The sequence below is a fragment of the Gossypium raimondii genome, chromosome 6 (genome assembly GCF_025698545.1).
Source record: "Gossypium raimondii isolate GPD5lz chromosome 6, ASM2569854v1, whole genome shotgun sequence".
Classification (NCBI taxonomy): Eukaryota; Viridiplantae; Streptophyta; class Magnoliopsida; order Malvales; family Malvaceae; genus Gossypium; species Gossypium raimondii.
Genome location: NC_068570.1, coordinates 50,124,643 through 50,147,954, shown reverse-complemented (window position 1 = coordinate 50,147,954; position 23,312 = coordinate 50,124,643). Strand labels below are relative to the sequence as shown.

The following is a 23,312-nucleotide window of genomic DNA, read 5'->3' as shown; positions in this document are numbered from 1 at the left end:
CATCTTAAATAGCAGAAAGGAGATTGGAGATATTAATAATACTAGTATAGTACTTATTCCAAAAGTGAGTTCACCAAATTGTATGACACAGTTCAAGCTAATTAGTCTTTGCAATATGGTGTAAAAAATTATTTCTAAAGCTATGGTTAATAGATTTAGAATAGTATTGGACATTTGTATTGACGAAACACAATCAATTTTTTTCTTAAAAGACAGATCACGGATAATGTGCTTATTGCACATGAGATTCTACAAACTTTGAAGCAGAAGAAAGAAGGAACATGGGGTCAATTTGCGTTGAAATTAGACATGAGTAAAGCATATGAAAGGGTTGAATGGAATTTCATAGAAAACATAATGAGACGAATAGGCTTTTGTGAAGAATGGTTGGATCTAGTAATGAGATGTGTGCGAATGGTGGAATATTCAGTCTTGTTCAATAGGATTAAATGCAAAAAATTTAAGCCATCAAGGGGTTTGAGACAATGGGTCCCTCTAAGCCCATATTTATTTTTGTTTTGCGTTGAAGGTTTTTCCTCACTTCTAGAACTGGCAAAAAATGAGGGAACTATCAAAGGGGTAAAAATGGGGAGGAGTGGATTATCGCTAACTCATCTACTTTTTGCTGATGATAGCATTCTATTCAGGGAAGCAAGCCTGGACGGAGCAAATGCTATTAAATCAATAATAAACGAGTACGAAGGGGTATCAGGCCAACTAATCAATTTTGACGAGTCACTGATATATTTTATTAGTAAGGTGAAGAGCGAGAGTAAAGAACAGATTGGAGCGTCTCTCGGAGTAAGAATTACAAGTAATCCGAAAAATATTTAGGTCTTCCAACCATGATAGGAAGACGGAAAAAAGAAGCGTTTGCAAACTTTAAAGATAGATTTTCCAAATGTGTAGAAAATTAGAGTATTCAGCAACTATCACTTGGAGTTAAAGAAGTTTTTATTAAATCAATTTTACAAGACATACTAATTTACACAATGTAATTATTCTTATTGCCTGTTACCTTATGTCGTGAGCTTGAAAACATTATTAGCAAATTCTAGTGGAGAAATTCTAAAATAGGGAAAGGGATTCATTGGTGTGAGTGGCGAGGGTTGTGCAAACCAAAAGCACATGAAGGTTTATGCTTTAGAGATTTGGCAAAATTTAATATCGTTTTGCTCACAAAACAGGGGTGGAAATTAATTATGAATCTAGATTGTTTATCTACTAGAGTTATGAAAGCAAAATATTACCCAAATAGTGATTTTCTGAATGCAAGTTTAGGATCTCACCCATCATATGCCTGGAGGAGCATATGGAACGTGAGAGGACTTCTAGAGGCTGGCATGGGATGGTGGGTAGGAAACGACAAATCGACTAACATATGGAACGAAGCTTGGCTTCTAAGACCTAGTCAAGGAATAATAACAGGCCAGAATATTAATGTTAATTTCACAACAGTAGCAGACCTAATCAATTTTGAACAGACTACCTGGAGTTTAAAAGCCCTTAGAAAGCTTTTTGATGAGGAGAAAACAAACAGAATTCAGACCATCCCAATTGCTAGAGTTAACATCAAGGAAGTCAGGGTATGGAGGGGAGATAATACAGGGGTGTACTCAGCAAAAAGTGGTCACAAGTGGTTGCTTAAAGAAAATACAAGACAAATGCAAAGGGATGTAATGTTACAAATATCGAATTTACAAAACTTCTACATCAGACTCTGGAGCTTACAAATTGCAAGCAAGATTAAAATTACAATGTGGAAAGTGATAAATAACTATATCCCTACTTTTAAAATTTACAATCCAGGAATCTGATGGTGACGAATATTTCCCCACTTTGCCGGTCAACGGAGGAATCAGGGAATCGTATATTCTGAGACTGTATGTTTGTCAAAAATAGGCTATTTTACCAAACTAGTCCAAAAAATATTATATTTACAAAAATAACCCAGGTTTAAAAACAATCACCAAAATAACCTAAAAGGAACAGTAAAATTGGGTTGTAGCCTGTCAATGGCCGGAACCCACTCATATTTTGCACTCATGATTGCCTAATAATTGTGTCAGACTTAAAAAAAATTAATTTTTTGGGTTTTGGCCTGTCAATGGCCGGAACCTATGTATTTTTTTTTAAATTTTATAATACTGATATACGAAAAAGGGAAAAAAAGAAAAACAAAAAAAAATTTGGGTGCTTGCTTGTCAATGGCCAGCACCCAGTACAATTTAAAAAAAAAATTTTTTGTGTCAGAGTCAGATATCAATATACGAAAAAATAAAAAAAATTTGGGTGTTGGCTCACAATGGCGGCACCAAAGACAATTTAAAAAATCTTTTTTTCATGTCGAATCGAGATATCGATATCTGAAAAAATAAAAAATAAAAATTTTGGGTCAATGGCTGGCACCCAGTACAATTTAAAAAAAATTCTTTTTTTTTGTGTCAGAATCAGATATCAATATACGAAAAAAAAAATTTCAGTGCTGGCCTGTGAATGGTCGGCACCTAGTACAATTTAAAAAAAAAATTTCGTGTCAAAATTAGATATCAGTATACGAAAAAAATAAAAAAAATTTGGGGTGCTGGCCTGTTAATGACCGGCACCCAGTACAATTTAAAAAAAAATTCGTGTCAGAATCAAATATCCAAATTTTTTTTATTTTTTTCGTATACTGATATCTGATTCTGACACGAAAAAAAGAAAGATTTTTTTTTAAATTGTACTGGGTGTTGGCCATTGATAGGCCAGCACCCAAAATTTTTTTTTAATTTTTTTCGTATACTGATATCTGATTCTGATACGAATTTTTTTTTAAATTGTACTAGGTGCCGACCATTGATAGGTCAGCACCCAAAATTTTTTTTTCGTTTTTCGTTTTTTCCCTTTTTCGCATATCAGTATTATACAATTTAAAAAAAAAATACATGGGTTCCGGCCATTGATGTGCCAAAACCCAAAAATTATTTTTTAAGTCCGACACAATTATTAGGCAATCATGGGTGCAAAACGAGTGGGTTCCGCCATTGACAGTTAACCCAATTTTACTGTTCCTTTTAGGTTATTTTGGTGATTGTTTTTAAACCTGGGTTATTTTTGTAAATATAATATTTTTTGGACTAGTTTGGTAAAATAGCCTCAAAAATATCCTCAAGGGGTGGGGATTTATGTCACTCCTAGTACCCAAGGACAAAATTAGAAAATTTGGTTAGCAAATCTATTTGTTAGTATGGATGAAGAACAGGGTAATATCTAGCAATAACTTTCTAGGCAGTTTGGCATCAAAGAAATAAAACTTATCATCAAGGTGAAAAACAGAGTACAATTGGGATAATCACATTTATCAAAGCATATCAAGCGGAGAGTATCCACATAGACTCAGCAACAACAAATATACGACAGAATAATAGTACTTGGAAACCACTGAGAGCAAATGAAGTCAAATGCAATTTCGATGCGGCCTATAGCAAAAACATGCTAAAATCAATCACGAGAATCATATTTAGAGGCAACGAGGGGCATATATTGGCAGCATGCACTTACTAGAACAATTTTGTAGCTGATGCAACCATGGTGGAGGCGAGAGCATGTCTGCAAGCAGTGACTGTGTCTGAAGAACTAGGGTTCCGTAATCTGATGGTTGAAGGGGACTCCTTGATAGTCATAAAAAAATCCAAACAGTAGATGGGGATAGATCGAGCATAGCAGCAATTATACAAGAAATAAAAGAAAGAGCCCAAAGATTTGAAAGTTTTACATGTTACTTTGTGGAACGATCGGTGAATCATGCAGCGCATGTGATGGCAAAGGAAGGTAAACGATGGGCAGAACCGAGAGTTTGGATCAAGGAGTCTCCTCCAATGACAGAATCGACGACCGAAAAGGATAGAAGATCTTTGAACAACGTTTGAAATGAGTCGAAGGAAAGTAAGTTTGAAGAGACTCCGATGATTTCTATTTCTACAAAGTTTCTATCGAAGGCAACAAGGGTACAGACCGACACGAGGAAGAACGATGGTAGTAAAAGAAAAGTGTGGGATGCCAGATAATTTGGATTGTTGGGTTTTTTTCAAAAATCTTAGGGATCAATTTGGTTTCCTTTTTGTTTTTGTCTTCAATTTGTTTTAAGGTTTCAAGCCATTAGAAATGGGGTATTTTTGTGGACGATTACAATCTCTTAGGAATAGAAATGATCACTGTTTTTTTTTCTCATTAATTAGGGGACTATCATCACTTTGTGGTGAGCGTTTGTGTAGGACACGTGTCACCTATGCAATTTTGTAATTTTTTAATGGCATCCTCTCAATATTTTTTCAAAAAATAAAAATAAAAATAAAACATGGTAGTATTTGACACATTGGCATGTATTTTTTTTATTTCATAAAAAGTTTTAAAAATTTATCACGTGTCTCTTTTTAAATATTTATTTTTACTATTTTATTATATTATTATAAAACACTTATCAACCCCACTCCACTAGTACCAAATATTATTCCATAAAATAATACTATAAGTTATCCACATGTAAAACTTCACATTTTAAATACATAAAGAAGGTAAAAAGTAATAAAATTGTTAAGAATAATAGATAAAATTTTTAGTGGTCCATAAAAATTTTGTTGTATTAGGATGAGAAGAGAATAAATTTGGTGTATTAAATATTTGAGATAAAATTAATTAATTGGTAAAATGATGAAATTTGAATATAAAATCACATACAATTTATGATTTAATCACTTCATTTTAATGATTCAAAGGATCCAATTTAAAGATATCACTTTAATAATTTCTTTCTCGAATGATATTTTAATAATTCAATCTCATTTATATAGATCATTCATGTCTAATTTGAAGTAAAATAAAATTTTAATTATTTATTTTACGTAAAGAAAATCTTCAACTGTTAAATATATACTAATTAATTTCTCATCACATGTGATGCACAAATAGTATTATATAAGTAACATGTTTGGACACATATGATATTAAAATGATTATAAAATTTAAACGTAAATTCATAAAAATTAAAAAGAATTTAGAATTAGTATTGTAACATGAAATAGATATAGTTTATACTATAATAAACAAATATGATGATATCATTGTTCAATGGGTTGGTTTTTAGACTTGCAATTTGTTACAAATCATGTTATTATTTAGGTGTATATATACGGAGGTATTTAAACTTGATAATTTATATTTATTTGATATTTTAAATTTTTGAATTTAATTATATTTAAATTTGGAAACAAGAAGTCAACTTGATTTTTTTTAAGTACATAACTAACATTGTTACGTTTTTAATTTCAACCAATCATACTATGCCACGTGTATTAAAATATATTTATTTAAATTCTTTTTATTTTATTAATTAAAAACTAATTAACATTTTCAATTTTTTTCTTTCCTTTTCAATTTTTCATCCTTCTCCCAAACTCCATCATCATTGTTGTTCACCATCGTCAAAACTTTTGATGTCGACAGTCGTCCTCTTAGTCAAGAGCGAAGTTAGAATATTTTTTAGGAGTCGGAATTAAATTATATATTTTTATGATAGTAAAAAATACAATTTCACCATTTTAATAGCCTATATCTTTATAATTTTTAAATGATTAAATCAAATTTTTATCATTTTTGGAGAGCTAAAGTGTAATTTTACCATTACTAATTTAAAATTTTATAGATTATAAAAAAACCTAAATGAAAAAAAATTTCTATTTTAAGGAAACCGAAACCGGGCTGGGTGGGTTTGTGCCGAAGAGAGTAAATATATGAGTGTAAGAAACCCTATTATTATGTTAAATATAATATCCATAAATTATTAAATTGTGATTATAATTTACATACGATTACAATCACAAATAGAAATATATGCTCAGTAACTAATTCTCTGCATTCTGTAAGTCTATTAAGGGGTAGATGCTGACCATGAGTTTTAAAGCTGTTCCATACTCAAGATAAGGATTGAACCCTCGACCATTGATTAAGGTAGGAGAACCCGTTACTATCTCACTTAATTCCCATGATTAATAATAGAAACATATTTTAAGAAGGAAGTAGTAAAACCAATGATATATTAGTGATTAATATAGGTAGTTGAAATTTTTTTAGTCAAAAATAATTTTTTTATGTATAATAAATTCATGTGCCAATAAACTAAGCTGTGCATATCAACTTTAGGTCTTAGACCTTATAATATATATTATATAAATAATATTTAGATTTATATGAGAAAAAAATTAGATTGATTTAAAATTTTATATATATGGTAAGTACAATTATATTAATAAATTCGATAGTTGAATTGACTAAATAAATACATTTATTTCTAAAGAAATGGTAAAGATATAGTTGACTCATAATAAAGTAGAAGAGCTTGGCCCATGGAATACCATAACAAATACGTGGAGGCAATGTTTTTGTGGCGTTGGAGAAGGCTGCTGCAAGCTCATGTACTTGGCACTATCCAATAATTTATGTCTATAATCACTCCCTTTAACATATAGTTTTGTCTTAAAATTGATTAGTTTATCCAATAAATTTATAAATAATTAAAGCGTCCAACATTATCCACATTTAATAATGTGCCTTAATAACAGAGACATTAATGGTTCTAAATTTCTAATCCTCCGTTTCTTTATTGTTCTATCAATGGATCTCAAAGATTCAATTACGAATTTTCTTTATTTTATTTTTTTGTTTACATCTTTCGATATTCAGTAACCATATGAATTCAATTAAATCCGAACTAAGTCAGTTGAATCTCTCAACAATGGACAATGTTGTTTCAACTTTATGTTCTCTATTTATAAAGCCTAAACTCAAAACATCGACCTATTAGGGTACAAAATAAGTAGCTGAGCTGCGCAGTGGTAAAACTTTACCCAGCAGCAAGTAGTTTAAGAATCAAAGGAGTTAATGGGTGGAGGGCTAATTGCTGCAATTTTAAGGTACAATTTCTTAAACAATTAAAGGCCTAAAGTTAGAGTAAAGGCCTAGGTTGGGGCTTTTGTCACATGTAATGAAAGCAGCATGTTTGCTGTTTGGTTGGCTCGAGTCTGAATCAAGGCCATGGACCGGCCATTAATAAGTCATTTACATTTGAAGTTGATGACGAATGGGCATACTTGATATCCAGACAAAGGATGATTACGTTTTTGTTGGACAAAAGCTTTTGTATTTTTCTTTAAAACGTTTACTCTTTGATTTTCGGTCCCCCCTCTTTCTTGCATTTATCATCCTTGAGTGATCAAACCCAAAACATAAGTCATGAAGTCATAGATATGCTTCTTCTTTTTTTAAGTCATAGATAAGTTAAAAGTAAAGAGTTAAGGTCTGAAAACAATTTGGAATTTTTTTAGGCTCAGAATAAGTCACTTTTAAAATATCGAAATTATTATGGATAAATTTGTTATATGATTTTTTATTTGTCTAATTATACACATGAAACTTATATTTTCACTCTATTAAGTCATTAGTGACAAAATAATTTAGGTCTTTCTATAAATGGAAACCGTTGTTGACTGATCTGATCGTTAATAGAGATAGTGGCATGTCTGATGGAAGATAACATGTGACATGCCATGTGGGTCGTATGTCGGCATATGTCGACATATTTACAAAATTAAAAATTTATAAAAAAAAATACTAAAACCATGTGCCCAAATTGAAGTTGGACAAATGGACATTCAAGATCTTTTGAATCTAGACATCCTTTGTCTATGTTGATTTTAAATATGACTATGAATATTATAATTTTTTAAAAGAAGTAAAAATCATGCATTTTATAAACATTATTAAAAATTAGAAATTTTATCACATGTATATGCGTCTGAAACTATATATTTAAAATATAATGTGTGTTTAAAATAACACACAATAAATAATAAAACGTATGATTTTGAAACTAACTAACAATAATAACACATGCAATTTGTACTATATTAAAATTATAAAAAATTAGATTAAATTGTGAGTAAAACAAAATTTAAGCATATAAATATAAACAAAACTTAAGCATATAAATATATCGATTAAAATTATTAAATGTACTCTAATTGTTTATTATGGTGTTGTCATCAATCTTGAGTTAATATCAAGCTTACTTGCGATACTAACTCAATCAACGACATAATCTATAAACACGATGGGTGAGAAAAGCATTTTATGTAATTTTTTTAAATATTACTCAATAAGAATTATTGATGAGGTAAAGAATTTGTTCATAAATCCATTGAACATGTGTTTGATCTTTGGATATGTCAATTTTAATTATTTTATTTAAAGATTATATAAAAGTATGAAAAACAAAATATCATTAAAATAATAATAGTAATCATTTAATAAAAAGGGTAAATTAGTCATTTCTCAACTGAGTTGGTATTTGGTTAACCCGTAAGACCAACTCAGTCAAGTGTTTAAATAATGGTATAAATATCGATACACAATTGATGAAGATAATAAAATGTGCATAATAAAATTAAAATATATAATAAATTAAAATAAATTATTGGTTGAGTAGTAAATTTAAAATTTTGCTAATTTAATTAACATGAGTTCAAATTCCACCATACGATATTTTTATTAGTTTTTAAAAAAAACTAAAGTACCTTTAAGTAATATTACTTATTTTAAAGACTTAATCAAAAATTTGGCTACAAACGTTTACATGTTTTGTCAAAATGACCCTAATTGTATTTTTGAGTTTTTTTGTCCTTCGACCTTTGTTCTTTATTTCAAATTGCTTTTTTTTTTAACAGATTTGATGAAAGTACTGTTAAAAAAATTAACGGGACGATATGGAATTTCATATGTGGAATATTTTAATGAGATATAATTTATTACTTAGATAACCCATTAAAATAATTACATGTGAAAATAATAAAATAAATAATTCATGAAGTTAAAAAAATAACTTTTAATTTAAATAAAATAAACGTAATTATTTAAAAAGGGTTTTAAAATGATACAACTATTAATGTGATTGTTCCAACCATAGTTAGTATCATTGTCATACAAGTTAAAATGATAGTGGAGCTCATCATTTTCGATCCATTATTCATATAACTATAAAAAAATTTCTAGTTCACTCAAAAAGAATGATCATTGTTAAGCTCAAAATTTGATTTTCACTATCAAAATATATGGAATAATGGTCTTGATTACTATCCCGATTTTCAGTATTTTCGATTTGATTTATTAACTATCTTTTGAAACCTATCGGTAAACAAATGTATGCATTCATTTTGAAATTTCTTTTAGATAATTAAGTTTATTTTCTTTAAATTAAGAGTTATTTTTTAATTTCATGTATGATTTATTTATTTTATTATTTTCACATGTTATCTTATTGGGTTACTTAAGTAATAAATTACATCTCATTAAAAATATTCCACGTCATCCCGTTAAGTTTTAATGATATTTTTATCAAATCATTAAAAAATAATTTGAAAAAAAGAACAAAGGTTGATGACTAAAAAGACTCAAAATACATTAGGTCATTTTGACAAAAATGTAAACGATAGTGGACAAATTTATCATTATGCCTATTTCAACTATAAAAAATATTTTCATAATTTATTAAAATTCGGTTGACTTGTAACCCAATCCAGTATTAAAAAAAATACAAATACCACTTAAAAGAAAAACCTCCCTTTCTCCATCATCATCGTTGAAATTGGAAAATTAAGCCTAAAAACCACTAATCAAATTTGTTAAGCTTTCAATCATGATATCTATAATTCATATGAAAAATAAATATGGGGATCTCTTTAAACAATTTTTCTTGCTTCTGAGACATTTTGATGAATATACAATTATTTGAATTACTATAACTGGTCAAATAACATTAGCTTTATGTTTATTTTAAAAGTTTAAAAATTCTATAAGAAGAAAAATGGGATACATGAACAAAATCTAGATAAAATTTTAATTATTTTATTATTTTATACTTTTAAGATTTATTAATTATTCTTTATACATTTTAATTTTTTTAATAAATTTTATATATTGAACCATATATAAAATGAATATGGACAAATTAGTGTCCAAATTCAAATAAGCTTCCAATGTCCACTTGTCCATGTTCATTCTAGATGTGTATTTTTCGTATTTTTTTATTAATTTTCAGATTTTTATTTTTTAAATATATATTGAGATGGCACGCCACATGTTAGATTTTGTCAACCACATCTGTGTTCGTTAACGATCAAACCGGTTAACGACAATTTTGGTTAACCAAAAAGCTTAGTTGAGGACTCAATAGGGTGAGATTTTTTTAAGGCTTAATTTCATATTCATTATTTAAAAAAAACATAAGGTTAAATATGTAATTTTAAAAAGATAAAGTAACATTTAGTTCTTGAACTTGACAAAATTTTCAACTTGGGTTATATACTTTTTGGTCCATATTAGTCCTAAAACTTGGATTTTATAAAAGAAATAGTCATTTTTTTAACATCAAGAGGTGATGCGAGACACAATCTTAAAGTGCACAATTTAATGGAAACAAAAATAGTTAATATTATTATAAATTATCCTTATTTTCTCAACTTCTAATAGTATATACACTAAATTGCTCAATTTATCTTGAGAGGGATTAAATTACTTTTGATCTTATAGTACAAAGATCTCTTAAATATTTATTTTAATCCCATTTGTCACATCCCAAAATTAGGCCTAAAAGTTTCAATTTAGCAAATTAGGTTTAGATGGTTTGGGCCGAAATTAGTTCTCGATACCAAAGACTTCATGAGGTTCGGAAAATATTTTTCTAACTGGTTTTTAAAGAGAAACCATTTTTGAAAAGTAATTTAGAGGACTAAATTGTAAAAAGGAAAAAATTGGAAGTATTCATAAAGTTATTATACCTTTGTTTTAAAATCAGCTTATTTATCCTAGAATAAAACAGAGTCACTCATGTAATCTCCTTCAAACTCCTGCTATGACTTGAAAATCTTTCACTCACCCAAACACTTTGATAGCCTATAAAAGCAAACTCTTCTATTATGATTCTACTCATCTTTTAAACAGCAAAAACTCTCTCAATGTTTTCAAGAGCCTTCATTGATTTTCAAGTCTATTTCTATCGAGTTTTTATAACGAGTGAACACCAAGTCACCATTCTCTAGTGTGAGGTAAGGTTTTGTTCCCTTTTGAAAACATGTTTTAAACTCATTGAAACAAAGTTCATGTTTTAGCTAAAATGGAGGTCATTAATGGTGAAACTTGGATTTCTGAATTAAACCATTGTTTTAAAGTATTTTCCAACTTGTTTTGAAGTGGAGAAACTGATAGTAAGTTATAAGGACAAGTTGGTTTAATAGGTTTCTCGAACTGGCAAAGTATAGGTTTAAACGAACTGTGTGTTATGTGTTTTGTTTGATTTTTTATGTGTTTAACATGTATGTGTTGTGAATTTTATGTGCGAAATTGCAAACCCAACAAAGCCTTCATCAAGCAAAACAAAGGGTAAGCAGAAGTTTGTATACAAATCTACAAACCCGACAAGTGAGTGTTCTAGGGTCGCCATTAGTATATGCAAACCATAGTTTTATGGTGAGTTTGCCATGTGCAAACCATATGTGTTCGCAGTAAGTATGAATATGAATGGATTATGATATGTGAAAGCATGCATTGTGCATTGCGAGCTATATATGACATGTGGATGAGTGAGTATGATAATAACTGCTTATACATGTATATTTGACTTTGTGATCTCTAAAACCATTAGATATCATTGGCATGCCATAGGATTTGTGATTACTCACATATATGCTTTGTGATTTTGGTGAGAGGCCTTGGGGATATGTGAGGTGTGTTTGGAGAGTGTTTAGCTTTATGCTACACTTGGGGAATATGTGGGGTGTGTTTGGAGAGTAATTAGCTTTGTGCTACTCTTATGGGATGTGTTCGACTTTTGAGTTTTGGGGTGTGATAGAGATCCGCTTATCCAATGTGTTGGGATTAAGTCAACTCTTATGTTTCAAATTGTCAAATAAATTACTATACACAAATTGTATATATGTATGTGAACCCTTATATGTATGTGAACCATTATATGCATGCAAACCCTCATATGCATGTGAACCCTTATATGTATATGAACCCTTATATATGTATACGGACCCTTATGTGTATGCGAACCCGTTTTGAAGTAAAAGTATGAAAGTAATAGAGAACTCATTGGGTGACTTATGTTTCGTATATGCTATGTGGTTCTTCGGAACATTCACTGAGTTCATAAGAGCTCACACACTCTTTACTAAACACTGTAGACAGCTAGGTCGCACGGTGTGTAGAGACGAAGCGAGTGATCCAGGCAAGACATAAACACTGAATAGGTGGTACAAATGAACTTAGGACTCAAAGGCAATGTGGGATTCCACTTGGACTTAGATATATTTTTCTAGCTGTTGACTTCGTTGATTATTTTAAGACTTAGTTATTTATGTTTTTTTTTATTTCAAGCTTACGGACCAATAAAACTATATATATACCTGAATATTAAGTATGTTAATTCCTTGTTGGTATGAATACAATTTGAAGTCATGTTTGATGTTTCCTTAATTTTACGAGTTCATGTTTAAGTACTTAATTTCCAAACAGAGTATTTGCCATAAGTTAAGAGCAGGAAATGATCAAATTGATTAATTTATATAGATTAGTTCGCCAAAGTAGCTGCGAAGTGACAAAGTTGTCGACCTGTGCAGGATGCAAACACTAACATTTGGCGAATTGCTACCTACGAACCCCTTTGTCTGCTTAAGTTAAGTATTGTGAGTTAATCACATGTTCTTATTTTATTCACATGTTTTGTGCGGTGTGTTGGAGGTTCAATTTGTGCTCGACTAGAGAGTCACTTAGGTGACCAATATGACGTTCCATAACTCGAGTTTGGCGACCGAACGAGATATGGGGTGTTACACTATCCTTAAACTCTAATCCCATATTAATCCTAAATTTAAACCTTAAATTTTATTTTTTACTATTAATGACTCATTTTTATTTAATTAATTAAGACAAAATTTTAGGGTAATTAGAATTAAAATAATGGTAGAGAGAATTGGTTTAATTATAAAGAGTTTAAATGTTTAATATATCAATTAAGTTTTTTAAAATATATAAAGTGTATGCCTAAAAATTATTTTAAAAGATTATTATAATACAATTTAAACTCAATACTCAATATAAACAACCATGTACCCTAATATGATCATAAAGAAAACGAAGGAAACAAAAGGGAAGATAGCTGATGGATATGGTAGAATGAATCTCATGACGTGTTTAAAACAGGATTGTTCTATTTTGATCACTTTATTTTTTTTTAATTTAATCACTCTAATTAAAATAATTATATGAATTAGTTATCGTGTTAAAAATTCCATCAATCACTAACAAATTTAGGTTATCATAAATCTTCTCTCAATTGAAAACCCTAGCCTTCCCTTTGTGCCACCGCTACCTTCGCCGCCTAAGCTCCAACATTATCATTCGGCCTCCAATTGTCTTCTCCAACTGCGCTTACTGTCGTTGTCCTCTTCTCTTTATTATTATTATTTTAAAACCCTCGACCGCCTCTTCCCAGCTTACTGCCGCCACTCGCTGCTTCCTAAACCATCACCACTGTGGTGAACCATCGCCCCACCAAACCCTAAATTAACCCATTGAAGTCCCTGTACCCATTATCATACCCAAACAACAAATCATTGAGCCAATTTGTTTTGAGTCCAGCAATGCTTACAATAAACAATGGGTTCCTTTTTTTTCTCTTCAAAATGGCACTGTTTTTGACCTCTCTTGGGTTTATTGGAGCTCGATACACCACACTTTATCACTGCCTTTAATGCTTTTATACTCTTTTATGTACTCATTTTTAGTTCTTTGAAGGTATGAACGACGATCTCCATGGCAAATAATTGCGAATAACCTATTCTTGTTTAACTTCATCAGTGGTGTCAATGGAGATTTTAGTGGAGGAGATGGAGGTGGTGGAAGTGGGAGGGGTCTAGTAGTGGAGAAAGTGCTTGGGACATGGGGATTAGTGCTCATTGTTGTCGTTCTTGGGATTGGCGATAGTATAGACGTTGAAGCAACAGTTACATGGGCATTGGAGAATAAGGCCCCCTTTGGATTCAATTTTATAGCCAGTGAGGTGCGTTTACATGAAAAATTTGCTACCAAACTCACTGCTGTATTGTTTGTTTGGACTATCAGTGCAGTGAGATTGCTTTCCTACCACCTCGGTCACCGATTTTCACCGGAGGAATCAGCAAGATGGATGAATTCTTGAAATTGTTGGCATCAGAAAGGCATAAAAACACCCTTACTTTTATTTATTATTTTACCATTTTATCCCTGAAAATTAGATTAATTTCTTCCCGAATCTGCAGAAAACCCTGCTCTTCAACTCCTGCTCTTCAATTGACACTCACAACAGACTCAAAGACACTCACAGCAGACTCAAAGAAGCTCTATTTTTCGACTCATATCTTGTTCTCAACTTTGCTCTGGTAAGTCAAAACTCTTCTTTTTCTACTCTATATATGTGTTTGAATTGTATCAAAGTAGTTTCTGTTTTTCCTTCTCATCTTGTTCTTAGCTAAGAAAATAACAACAAATAAATATGTCCTCACATGGAGGACAAAATCTTAAAGCAGTTAAGTAATTAGTAGAAATGAAAAAGAATTTTTGTGTTCATACACACATCCACCACGTACTCCTTCTGCGTCCCACCTGTTGTCATCACCAATTCTCCATTGTAGTAGACTTTAGCATCCTCGTGGAATTCCGAGTAGATGTCCTTCTTCCGGCAAGTAACTTGCGGCCTATAGCCCCCTCCCCTTGCAGTCACCACCTATTAACGAAGAAAGAAAGAAAAAAAAAGGGAACCGGTTAAGTAGGATGATTAAGGATATAAGATGGGGTAAATGGTTTCGGGGTTTTGTTGAATTTACCTTTCTGGGAGGGAGGGAAGGAGGAGGAGAAGGCTTGATTTGGAGAAATGTGTTGGGGAGAGTTAGCGCCATTTCTGCTCTGGCAGTACTGGGGGGGTTGTTTCCAAAGGCGATGAAATGAGGAGATGGATGGGAGTTTCGTGGTGGTGATTTTGGGATTGGCTTTCCCAAGTTTTTGAATTTACAAGAGAGCCCCAAGGGTTGTTTTTCTTTGATGGGCCTACCTCAATGCCCAAACTTATTGGGCTTCATATCAGTTTCACAAGATTAAGTGTGTGCTACTAATAGATATATTATAAGATGACCTCGTAAGTTAATTTCTATTATATATTTTTACAGAATTTATTTAATTTTTTAAATTAAAATGCAATAAAACAAAGCAAATTGCAACATAAGACTGAAACACTAAACACAGTTCAAGATGATAATTTGAGTTACTTTATTATTTTTCCTTTTAACTTTATGAAATAATTTAACGTGATTTATATTTGTAGACATATTGTAATGTGGCATATACTTATATATGACTAGTTTATATATAGTTAGACAATTATCATATATTTTCTCTTTTTGTAAATATGAAAAAATAATTTTATAGAATTAATAAAAAAATGTTAAAACTAAAAGATTCTTTTAAAAGAATAGAAAGATTAAATATGATCCAATTATAATAGATAGACTAAACCTGCAAAAAGTATATGTTGAAAGGACTTTTTTAGAATTTGACCCCGATATCCATGCTTCTATATATAAAATGAAGGCCCTAAGACCTTCCTTACATGACATCTGTCCAATATAATTGTTTTCCTTTTTTCTTTTCCTTTGGACATGAGAAATTAATGGTCAAATATCAATTTTAATCCCTCTACGTTTTACATATGACACCTATCCAATACTCCAATGTTAATTGTTTCTTTTTGACATGAGAAACTAATGGCCAAATATTAGTCCTAATCCCCCTACATTTTACATAACACCCGTCCAATATTCCAATATCAATTGTTTTCCTTCTTTATAAAGAAGCTTGAGGATCAAATTGATAGAATTTATAAATATAAATGGTTAAATTTATTGAATTACTCGAATTAGGATCAAATTGATAGAAAAATAAGTATTGATAACTAAAAGTGTTATTATACCAATTGGATAAAATGGGTGACCAGAACCGGAACGTAAGCATATAACTATTTGTTTAGTTTACCCATATATATGATTAATATAGAGCATGCCATGACAATAAAAATGAATATTATGTAATATATTCGGCTATAAAAGCCATAACAACACATGTATCTATTTATAGACAATCAAAAAAGAGAAATCCAGAAAGAAACTACAACAGTTTTTTTTTCCAATTAATGTGCCAGTTTTTCTTGAGTGTGGCTAGATAAAGATTAGCATTGGGAGACGTCTAATATAACTTATAGACTATATATTTGCTCTATGCTTCTTGGTGAATGCTAGCACATTGACTGAATTATATCAATGACAATAGATGGTAAAGACACGAAATTTTGTGGAAGGAGATAGTAGCTTAGCAACAAAAGCTGTTTAGGATGATGAGCTGACATTGATATTTTGTGAACTTTGCGTGAATGAAGTCAATGCTGGTAATAGACCAATAACTCATCTAAACTCAAAAGGATGGGAAAATGTCATTGCTCTTTTTCAAGCAAAAACACAAAAAAATTATGGAAAACCTCAATTGAAAAATAAGTGGGATACATTAAAAAAGGAATGGAGGTTATGGAGGGAGTTTCTTAAGGAATCTACAGGTATTGGATGGTGTCCAACTAAAAAGACGGTCGATGCTACCGAAGAATGGTGGGCTGCAAAAATATAGGTTAGTGTTCACTTTATCATTATTTTAATGCATAAAGTTTATTGAAATTAATAATTTAAAATTATAAAAATCTTAGTATAACATTTAACATTTAGCATTTTATGTAGGAAAATCCTGATTTTAAAGGATTGTAGCCACCAGAGAGAACGCATGGGCACCTTCGTCTGGTGTTCTTCCAAGTGGGGTTCCTATGGGAGATGATGCACCTAATGAGGGATTTGGTGATTCAGATGAACATAGTAACGAGAATGAAGGTATTCCCCCTGATGAGGTACCATCAAACCCTTCTCATGAAATCCCTAATCGAAGAAAGCAAACACTTGGGGCTGTACACGGTAAGGGAAAAAAATCAAGTTCAAGTAGAAAATCATCAAGAAATACATTAACTACTCAGATTGAGAAATTATGTGAGAGTATGGCTAGTCCAAGGAAGTCAGTGAATGAAATTATTTTTCCTCACTTTCAATATACTATTTCAAATGCAATGGATGCTTTGCGTGCTTTGGGAGATGAAATTCCAAAAAGAGATGAACTGTACTATTTTGCCACCAAAATGTTCCAAATACCGGTGAAACGAGAAATGTTTTTGAACTTAGATCCAGATGATAGGGTTTGGTGGCTTCGACGTGAGTATGCTGAACAAAATCCAATTGCATCATTTTCATCCTTGGTAGCAACATCCTCATTTCCCTTCCAACCATACCATCAACCACCTCCACCATCAGCTCCTTAGAAATATTATTGTAATATAACTATACTACTTTTTTATATGTAAAACTAATGTATGCTACTTTTTATGTTTGGTATTTTTATGTTATGCTTTTAATCAAGTTTCTGTGTTGTATAGAATGTCACGAGATTTTAAAGGATTTATTTTCATTTGATTACTTTTTCAAAGTTATGGATGAATTTAACAATATGTATAATAATTTTGATATGAATTATGATACCTCTGAATTAAGTGAAGAAGCTCAACGAAGAATAGCCACAATTGTTACCCAAGTTGAGCACAACAATTATCATAATGAGGAAGAATATTTGTTAAGTAGTGTATTGGTACACCATGAAACTTATTTCACTATGCAACCGCGTATGAATTCAAATTATACTGGTCAAATGTGGGTGGACGAAGTATTAAATGGGCACGATGATCGTTGCATGATTAGTTTTAGGATGCCAAAAAATATATTTCACAGATTGTTGCATGATTTGCAAACAAATTATGGCTTAAAGAATGGGAAAGTATCGGCGATGGAGAAGTTAGCATTATCATTGTACATTCTTGGAAATAGAGAATCAAATTCAAATGCAACAGAGCGATTTCAACGATCTGGGGAAACTGTTAGTTGAATTTTTACTGATATGTTGCATATATTTGCTCGAATGGGAATAGACACGATTAAACCCATTGAAGGTCAATTCGAGGAAGTACCGAACCATATTCGACATGATACAAGATATTGGCCTCACTTTGAGGTAAAATTTACACAATCTTTATATTTTTAAAACATAAATTATTTCTAACTTTTATCTCATTACTTGTATTTATTTTAAAGGATTGTATTGGGGCCATAGATGGAACACACATAAAAGCATGCATTTCGCCTTCTTCTCAAATACATTATATCGGACGGAAAGGTGAACCAACTCAAAATATTATGGCAGCTTGTGACTTCAACATATGCTTTATTTTTGCATTTCCTGGTTGGGAAGGAACAGCACAAGATAGTAGAATTTTTTTGCAAGCACTTAGAAAGCAAGAGTTGAAGTTTCCACACCCTCCACCAAGTCGAACTTTAATTTTTTAATTACTTTTTACATAAAAATATTAAAATTTTTAATTTATTTTTAAACTTGATATTATGTTTTACTTGTTTTGCAGGAAAATATTATCTTGTGGATTCCGGATATCCACAAATGGCAAGTTTTCTAGGTCCATATAGGGGGGAACGATATCATTTACCTGATTTTCGTCGAGGTAATCATCAAGTATCTGGAAAAAAAGAAATCTTTAATCATATGCCCATTCTTCGTTATGCTCTGTGATTGAACGAACATTTGGAGTGTGGAAAAAAAATGGCCAATATTAAGAGATATTCGAAGTTATTCATTCGACAAGAAAGTTTTAATAGTTATTGCAACAATGGTTTTGCATAATTACATTCGAAGACATGCTTGGTCAAATGATGAGGATTTTCGAGAATTTGAGAATATACCGGACATGCCAGTCTCTTCAAGCCAGTTTGACAGAGGTGAATCGAGTTCTTCTAACAGAGAAAGTGACCTTGAAATCACAATGTTAAGGGAAACCATTGCAACTAGTTTAATGAATCAATATTTGTAAACACATTTTGTATCATAACCTAATTTCTAGTAATAATGAAACTTGTTATGTCTTATGTTACTATATTTTTTATTAAAATCATCCGTTTAGATACTTCAAAATTAGATCCAAGTATAATGTTATTATTTGTGAAAATAATATTTAACATTGTTATAAAAAATTAATTATAACTATAAAAAATTAAAATAATTATCATTTTATCTAATAATTAATTTAAATTAATTATATAATTCATTAAAATATTGGAAGATACATTTTAATATTTTATTAAATGAATTTGCATATTTTAATAATTTTAAAAAAGTAAAATAATTTAAATAACTTCTATTATATATCAATTCTAATCTGATGTCCTTAATAGTCATTTTTCATTCTCACCTCACCGCTACAGCTGCGTTTGAATCCAAACACACACTCCACCATTGTTTCTAATCTCACCGCTACAGTACCCAATCTCACCGCTACAGTAACTAATCTCACCGCCACCGCTGTTTTTAACCTCACCGGAGGTAAACACACCGTCCATCCAAACTAGCCCTAAGTTTGGGTTGTTGATGAAACAAGATCGAGGAGGAGGTGGCTGTTGAGGAGATGACGATTGACAGTGCCATTAGTAAAAAGCAAATTTTAACTGTAATGACTAATTCACATGATTAAATTGAAATATTTTTAAAATTGATACACTCTATTTTAGATTATATATGGGCATAGTTTACCCAAGAATAAATCATTTATGAATATTAAATCATAGGATGGCAAGCCTATTGGTCAATTTATTCCTTCCTTGGGCCATGTAAAAAGACTCCAAATTCTTTAACCTTCCCCTGTCTTCCCCGTCACCTTTGGATCACATAACCACTACTTAAACACCCATTATCCAGACACAAACACTTCCATTATTGTCGAATGTCATCACCCAACATCTACATGTGAAATCTTCCAAAAAAAAAAAAATGTGCGGTTCCAACAAGCAGGCATCCGAACACATCAAACGACAGCACACCATTCCATACTACGCGCAACGGGTTCGTGATAGCTGCACAACTAGGGTGACCAAAATACTATGTGCCATATTTTTATGTCTTATTTTAGTTGTTGGTGTTGTTTTCTTCATTTTATGGCTTAGTTTACGCCCTCATCGTCCAAGGTTTTATATTGTAGACTTTAGTATTCCTGGTTTGAATCAACACTCAGAGTTTGAGAATGCTCAAATAACATTAAATGTCACAGCCAGGAACCCGAACCAACACATTGGAATCTATTACATCTCCATGGTGGGTTCAATTTTTTACGAAGATTCAAACATGGGGTCATCTCCATTGATGGACCCGTTTTACCAGGAACCAAAGACAACTACAATTGTGTACCATACATTCAATGTGGCCACATTGACGGTAAACAGCCGACGGTGGAAGGAGTTTATGGATAACAGGCAACAAGGGGCGGTGGTTTTTCGTATAGATATAATGGCAGCGATCCGATTTAAGGTTTCTACATGGGGTAGTCAACACCATAAGATGCACGCCAATTGTGATGTTGCAGTTGGTCAAGATGGATCGATCTTGCCAGCTTGGAAGAACAAAAAATGTCCAGTTTATTTCACTTGATTCTTGCACACATACATATATTTATGTCTTTCTTGTTTTCTTTTTATTTTGATTTATTGAAAGGGAAAGTGTAGTTCCTTTGTTGTATAATCATATTCTTATTTGATTTGATTAAATTTCATTGTAACATTATTAGTTATGCTTTAGGATTGATGGTGATTTTTTTAATCTTTCAAGTTTAATATTTTGGATGGGACAAAATAAAGCTGTCAATTCCGTTCTTATTTATGGAGTCATTTTATGGATTAAGTTGATTTCACGAGTCAACTCGAAATTAATTCAGCTGTGAAATTATTAAAATACTCTTATTTTTAAAAATAATTAATGTTATTGTAAGAATATTTTATCTTTTATATAATATACAAATAAAACAATTAAAAAACACTATTTGAGATTTAAACTCAAGACCAATAGATCCTTATGAAGGACCTTTATCACTCTACTAATAATCATTTATTGACATATTTTTGTTAATATAAAATATTTTCAATCACAAAAGTTGATCATCATTCTTAAAAAAGAAAGCTTCAAGGTAAACCCTTGTGTAACAATTAGTCTTTGAAGCTTACATGTCACGTAAAGCAAAGTGACTCAAAAAGAAAAGAATACAATTGGTATCTCCCTAATGTACCTCCTTAACTTTATTCTCACTCAAACCACTGTTCCCTACACATAAACCAAATTCCATTACCGGGCTGATCAATCGATTCAATTCGTGTGGAAACCTGTGTTGTTGTTTTTTCATTCTCAAACAACAAAATGTGTGTGACCAAAAACTTCTACTTTTGGATTCTTCAAATTCTTGGCCTGTTAGGCATCCTTGTTCTTTGCCTATGGCTAGCATTGCGTCCGGGAAGCCCCCATTTTACGATCACGAATTTTTCGGTCCCTGCGGTAAATGATAGCAATACATCTGATCATGGGATCATTCAATACCAACTTGATATCAAGAATCCGAACAAAGACTCAGGTATTTACTACGATGATATCTTGCTAATCTTTTATCACGGGGTGAATATAGTGGGGAACAATACTATCCCTTCATTTACTGAAGGGAAGAATCGAAGTCATCAAGTGCTCAACCATTTCGATGTTGACAACCCCTTTTGGGCAGCTCTTCGTAGTGCAATACTGAATGCAACAGCTGAACTAAGAGTGGATTTATCAACTAAGGTCAGATATAAAACATGGCTAATAAAGAGTAGGCACCATGGGTTACACAGGGAAGGACACATACCCATTGGTAAAGATGGCAAGATATCCAACAACAAGAAGAAAGTTAAACTTCGGGATGCATCAAAATGATTCAAAACTTGGGCCTATTAGTACCTTACCTCGGGTTTCCTCATGTATGTCTCTTCTTTTTAATGTGTATTCATGAGTTTCCCAATATACAAAGTTTTCATGGGTTGATGAATTTAGGTGTTTTGAATGTAATCATCAAACGCAGACATGCAAATAAAACAATATTCTTTTTTTTCTGTCAACATGTACCGGACCTTAAATGTAATATACAAGATCCTTCTTTGTTTATTCCAAAAGAAATGTTTGGAATTTTTACAGCCAATTTTTCTTAGAAATAAGAAAAAGAATAATGAAGCGGTGTAATAAGTATCATATTTATTTATATAATTAATTTTTTATTATATTTTATAATACTTTCAACCCGTTGTCTAGCAATGTATGATATAACCTAATATAATAAATCGGCTAGATCAACTCATCTAAAATCTTACAACAACCGCATCGCATTTATTGATGATGTTAGAACTTATTTTCTACTTTCAACACAAGAATATGCCAAAATTCCATTAGATGTTGGATTCCCTATATAAGGATAGAGTCACCGTATGTTGCGCTGCAATGATGGGCTAGTTTCCATGTTTCTTCAGCGACTTATTTCGTAAGAAGAGTCAATTCATTGATATTACACTCTTCATGGTACACATTATTCATCTAAGTTTGGAGATCCAGTTTAAAATTTAAAAATGAATTTTAGTATAAAAATAAACATATTTAAAATAAGGTTTAGATTTCGGCTTTAATATTAAAATTAAGCTTAGTCGATTTTATACTTTTGTAATATATTTTTATATTAAGCTTTTAATAAAATTTTAAAATATAAAATATATTAAGTTGTTTAAATTTAAATTTTTAATAAAATAAAATTAAATCATAAAAATCTTTTTTTTAAATAACACGTGCGGCTTAAAACGAGCTTGAGTTAGTCATTTATAATAATAGACGGGCTTGGGTAAACCTTTGAATTCATATTTCGGATCTGATCAAGCTTCAACAAACATAAAATGTATTAATTCATACATAAATCCTGCTCGAACACGACCCATACACACCTAGTTGATATCTTACACCTCGTTAAAGAGCTTCACTTTTACGCTCATAGATTTAAAAATATTTCATTGTTGATATTATTAACAAGAAAATATACTCTCTTAAATAGAGATTTACCATGTTTACGCTTGGAAATGATAAAAAAAGAAAAGAGAGACTAATTTGGAGGGAATTTTTTTTAAAAGAGAAATTTATTAATTCATTCCATTAAT

General features: G+C 31.1%; 4 protein-coding genes across 4 annotated transcripts; 3 read left to right on the top strand and 1 right to left on the bottom strand.

Moving 5' to 3' along the window:
- Positions 1-14,593: 14,593 nt before the first annotated feature.
- Positions 14,594-15,116, bottom strand: LOC105774463 (50S ribosomal protein L31, chloroplastic). Its single transcript, XM_012596966.2, has 2 exons — positions 14,955-15,116; positions 14,594-14,854 (listed from the first exon to the last, which is right to left on the bottom strand). The coding sequence occupies exons 1-2, from the start codon at positions 15,024-15,026 to the stop codon at positions 14,666-14,668; spliced, it is 261 nt and encodes an 86-aa protein (XP_012452420.1). The 5' UTR covers positions 15,027-15,116; the 3' UTR covers positions 14,594-14,665.
- A 1,646-nt stretch (positions 15,117-16,762) lies between these two features.
- Positions 16,763-17,530, top strand: LOC105774464 (uncharacterized). The gene is made up of 2 exons (XM_052632063.1): positions 16,763-16,797; positions 16,924-17,530. Exons 1-2 carry the CDS (start codon positions 16,763-16,765, stop codon positions 17,528-17,530), a joined length of 642 nt encoding a protein of 213 aa, XP_052488023.1.
- A 2,522-nt stretch (positions 17,531-20,052) lies between these two features.
- On the top strand, positions 20,053-20,894 carry LOC105774462 (NDR1/HIN1-like protein 10). The gene has a single exon (XM_012596965.2). It carries the CDS (start codon positions 20,095-20,097, stop codon positions 20,746-20,748), a length of 654 nt encoding a protein of 217 aa, XP_012452419.1. The 5' UTR covers positions 20,053-20,094; the 3' UTR covers positions 20,749-20,894.
- A 555-nt stretch (positions 20,895-21,449) lies between these two features.
- LOC105772049 (protein NDR1) lies at positions 21,450-22,310 on the top strand. Its single transcript, XM_012593395.2, has one exon. The coding sequence runs from the start codon at positions 21,508-21,510 to the stop codon at positions 22,051-22,053; it is 546 nt and encodes a 181-aa protein (XP_012448849.1). The 5' UTR covers positions 21,450-21,507; the 3' UTR covers positions 22,054-22,310.
- The last annotated feature ends 1,002 nt before the right edge of the window (positions 22,311-23,312 follow it).

Excerpts from the sequence above, each read along its gene's own strand:
- LOC105774463 (XM_012596966.2), bottom strand. The coding sequence starts at position 15,026 with ATGGCGCTAACTCTCCCCAACACATTTCTCCAAATCAAGCCTTCTCCT. Across the intron at positions 14,855-14,954 it reads CTTCCCTCCCTCCCAGAAAG|GTGGTGACTGCAAGGGGAGG; the intron begins GTAAATTCAACA and ends CTTCGTTAATAG.
- LOC105774464 (XM_052632063.1), top strand. The coding sequence starts at position 16,763 with ATGCTACCGAAGAATGGTGGGCTGCAAAAATATAG. Across the intron at positions 16,798-16,923 it reads GGTGGGCTGCAAAAATATAG|GATTGTAGCCACCAGAGAGA; the intron begins GTTAGTGTTCAC and ends CTGATTTTAAAG.
- LOC105774462 (XM_012596965.2), top strand. The coding sequence starts at position 20,095 with ATGTGCGGTTCCAACAAGCAGGCATCCGAACACATCAAACGACAGCAC.
- LOC105772049 (XM_012593395.2), top strand. The coding sequence starts at position 21,508 with ATGTGTGTGACCAAAAACTTCTACTTTTGGATTCTTCAAATTCTTGGC.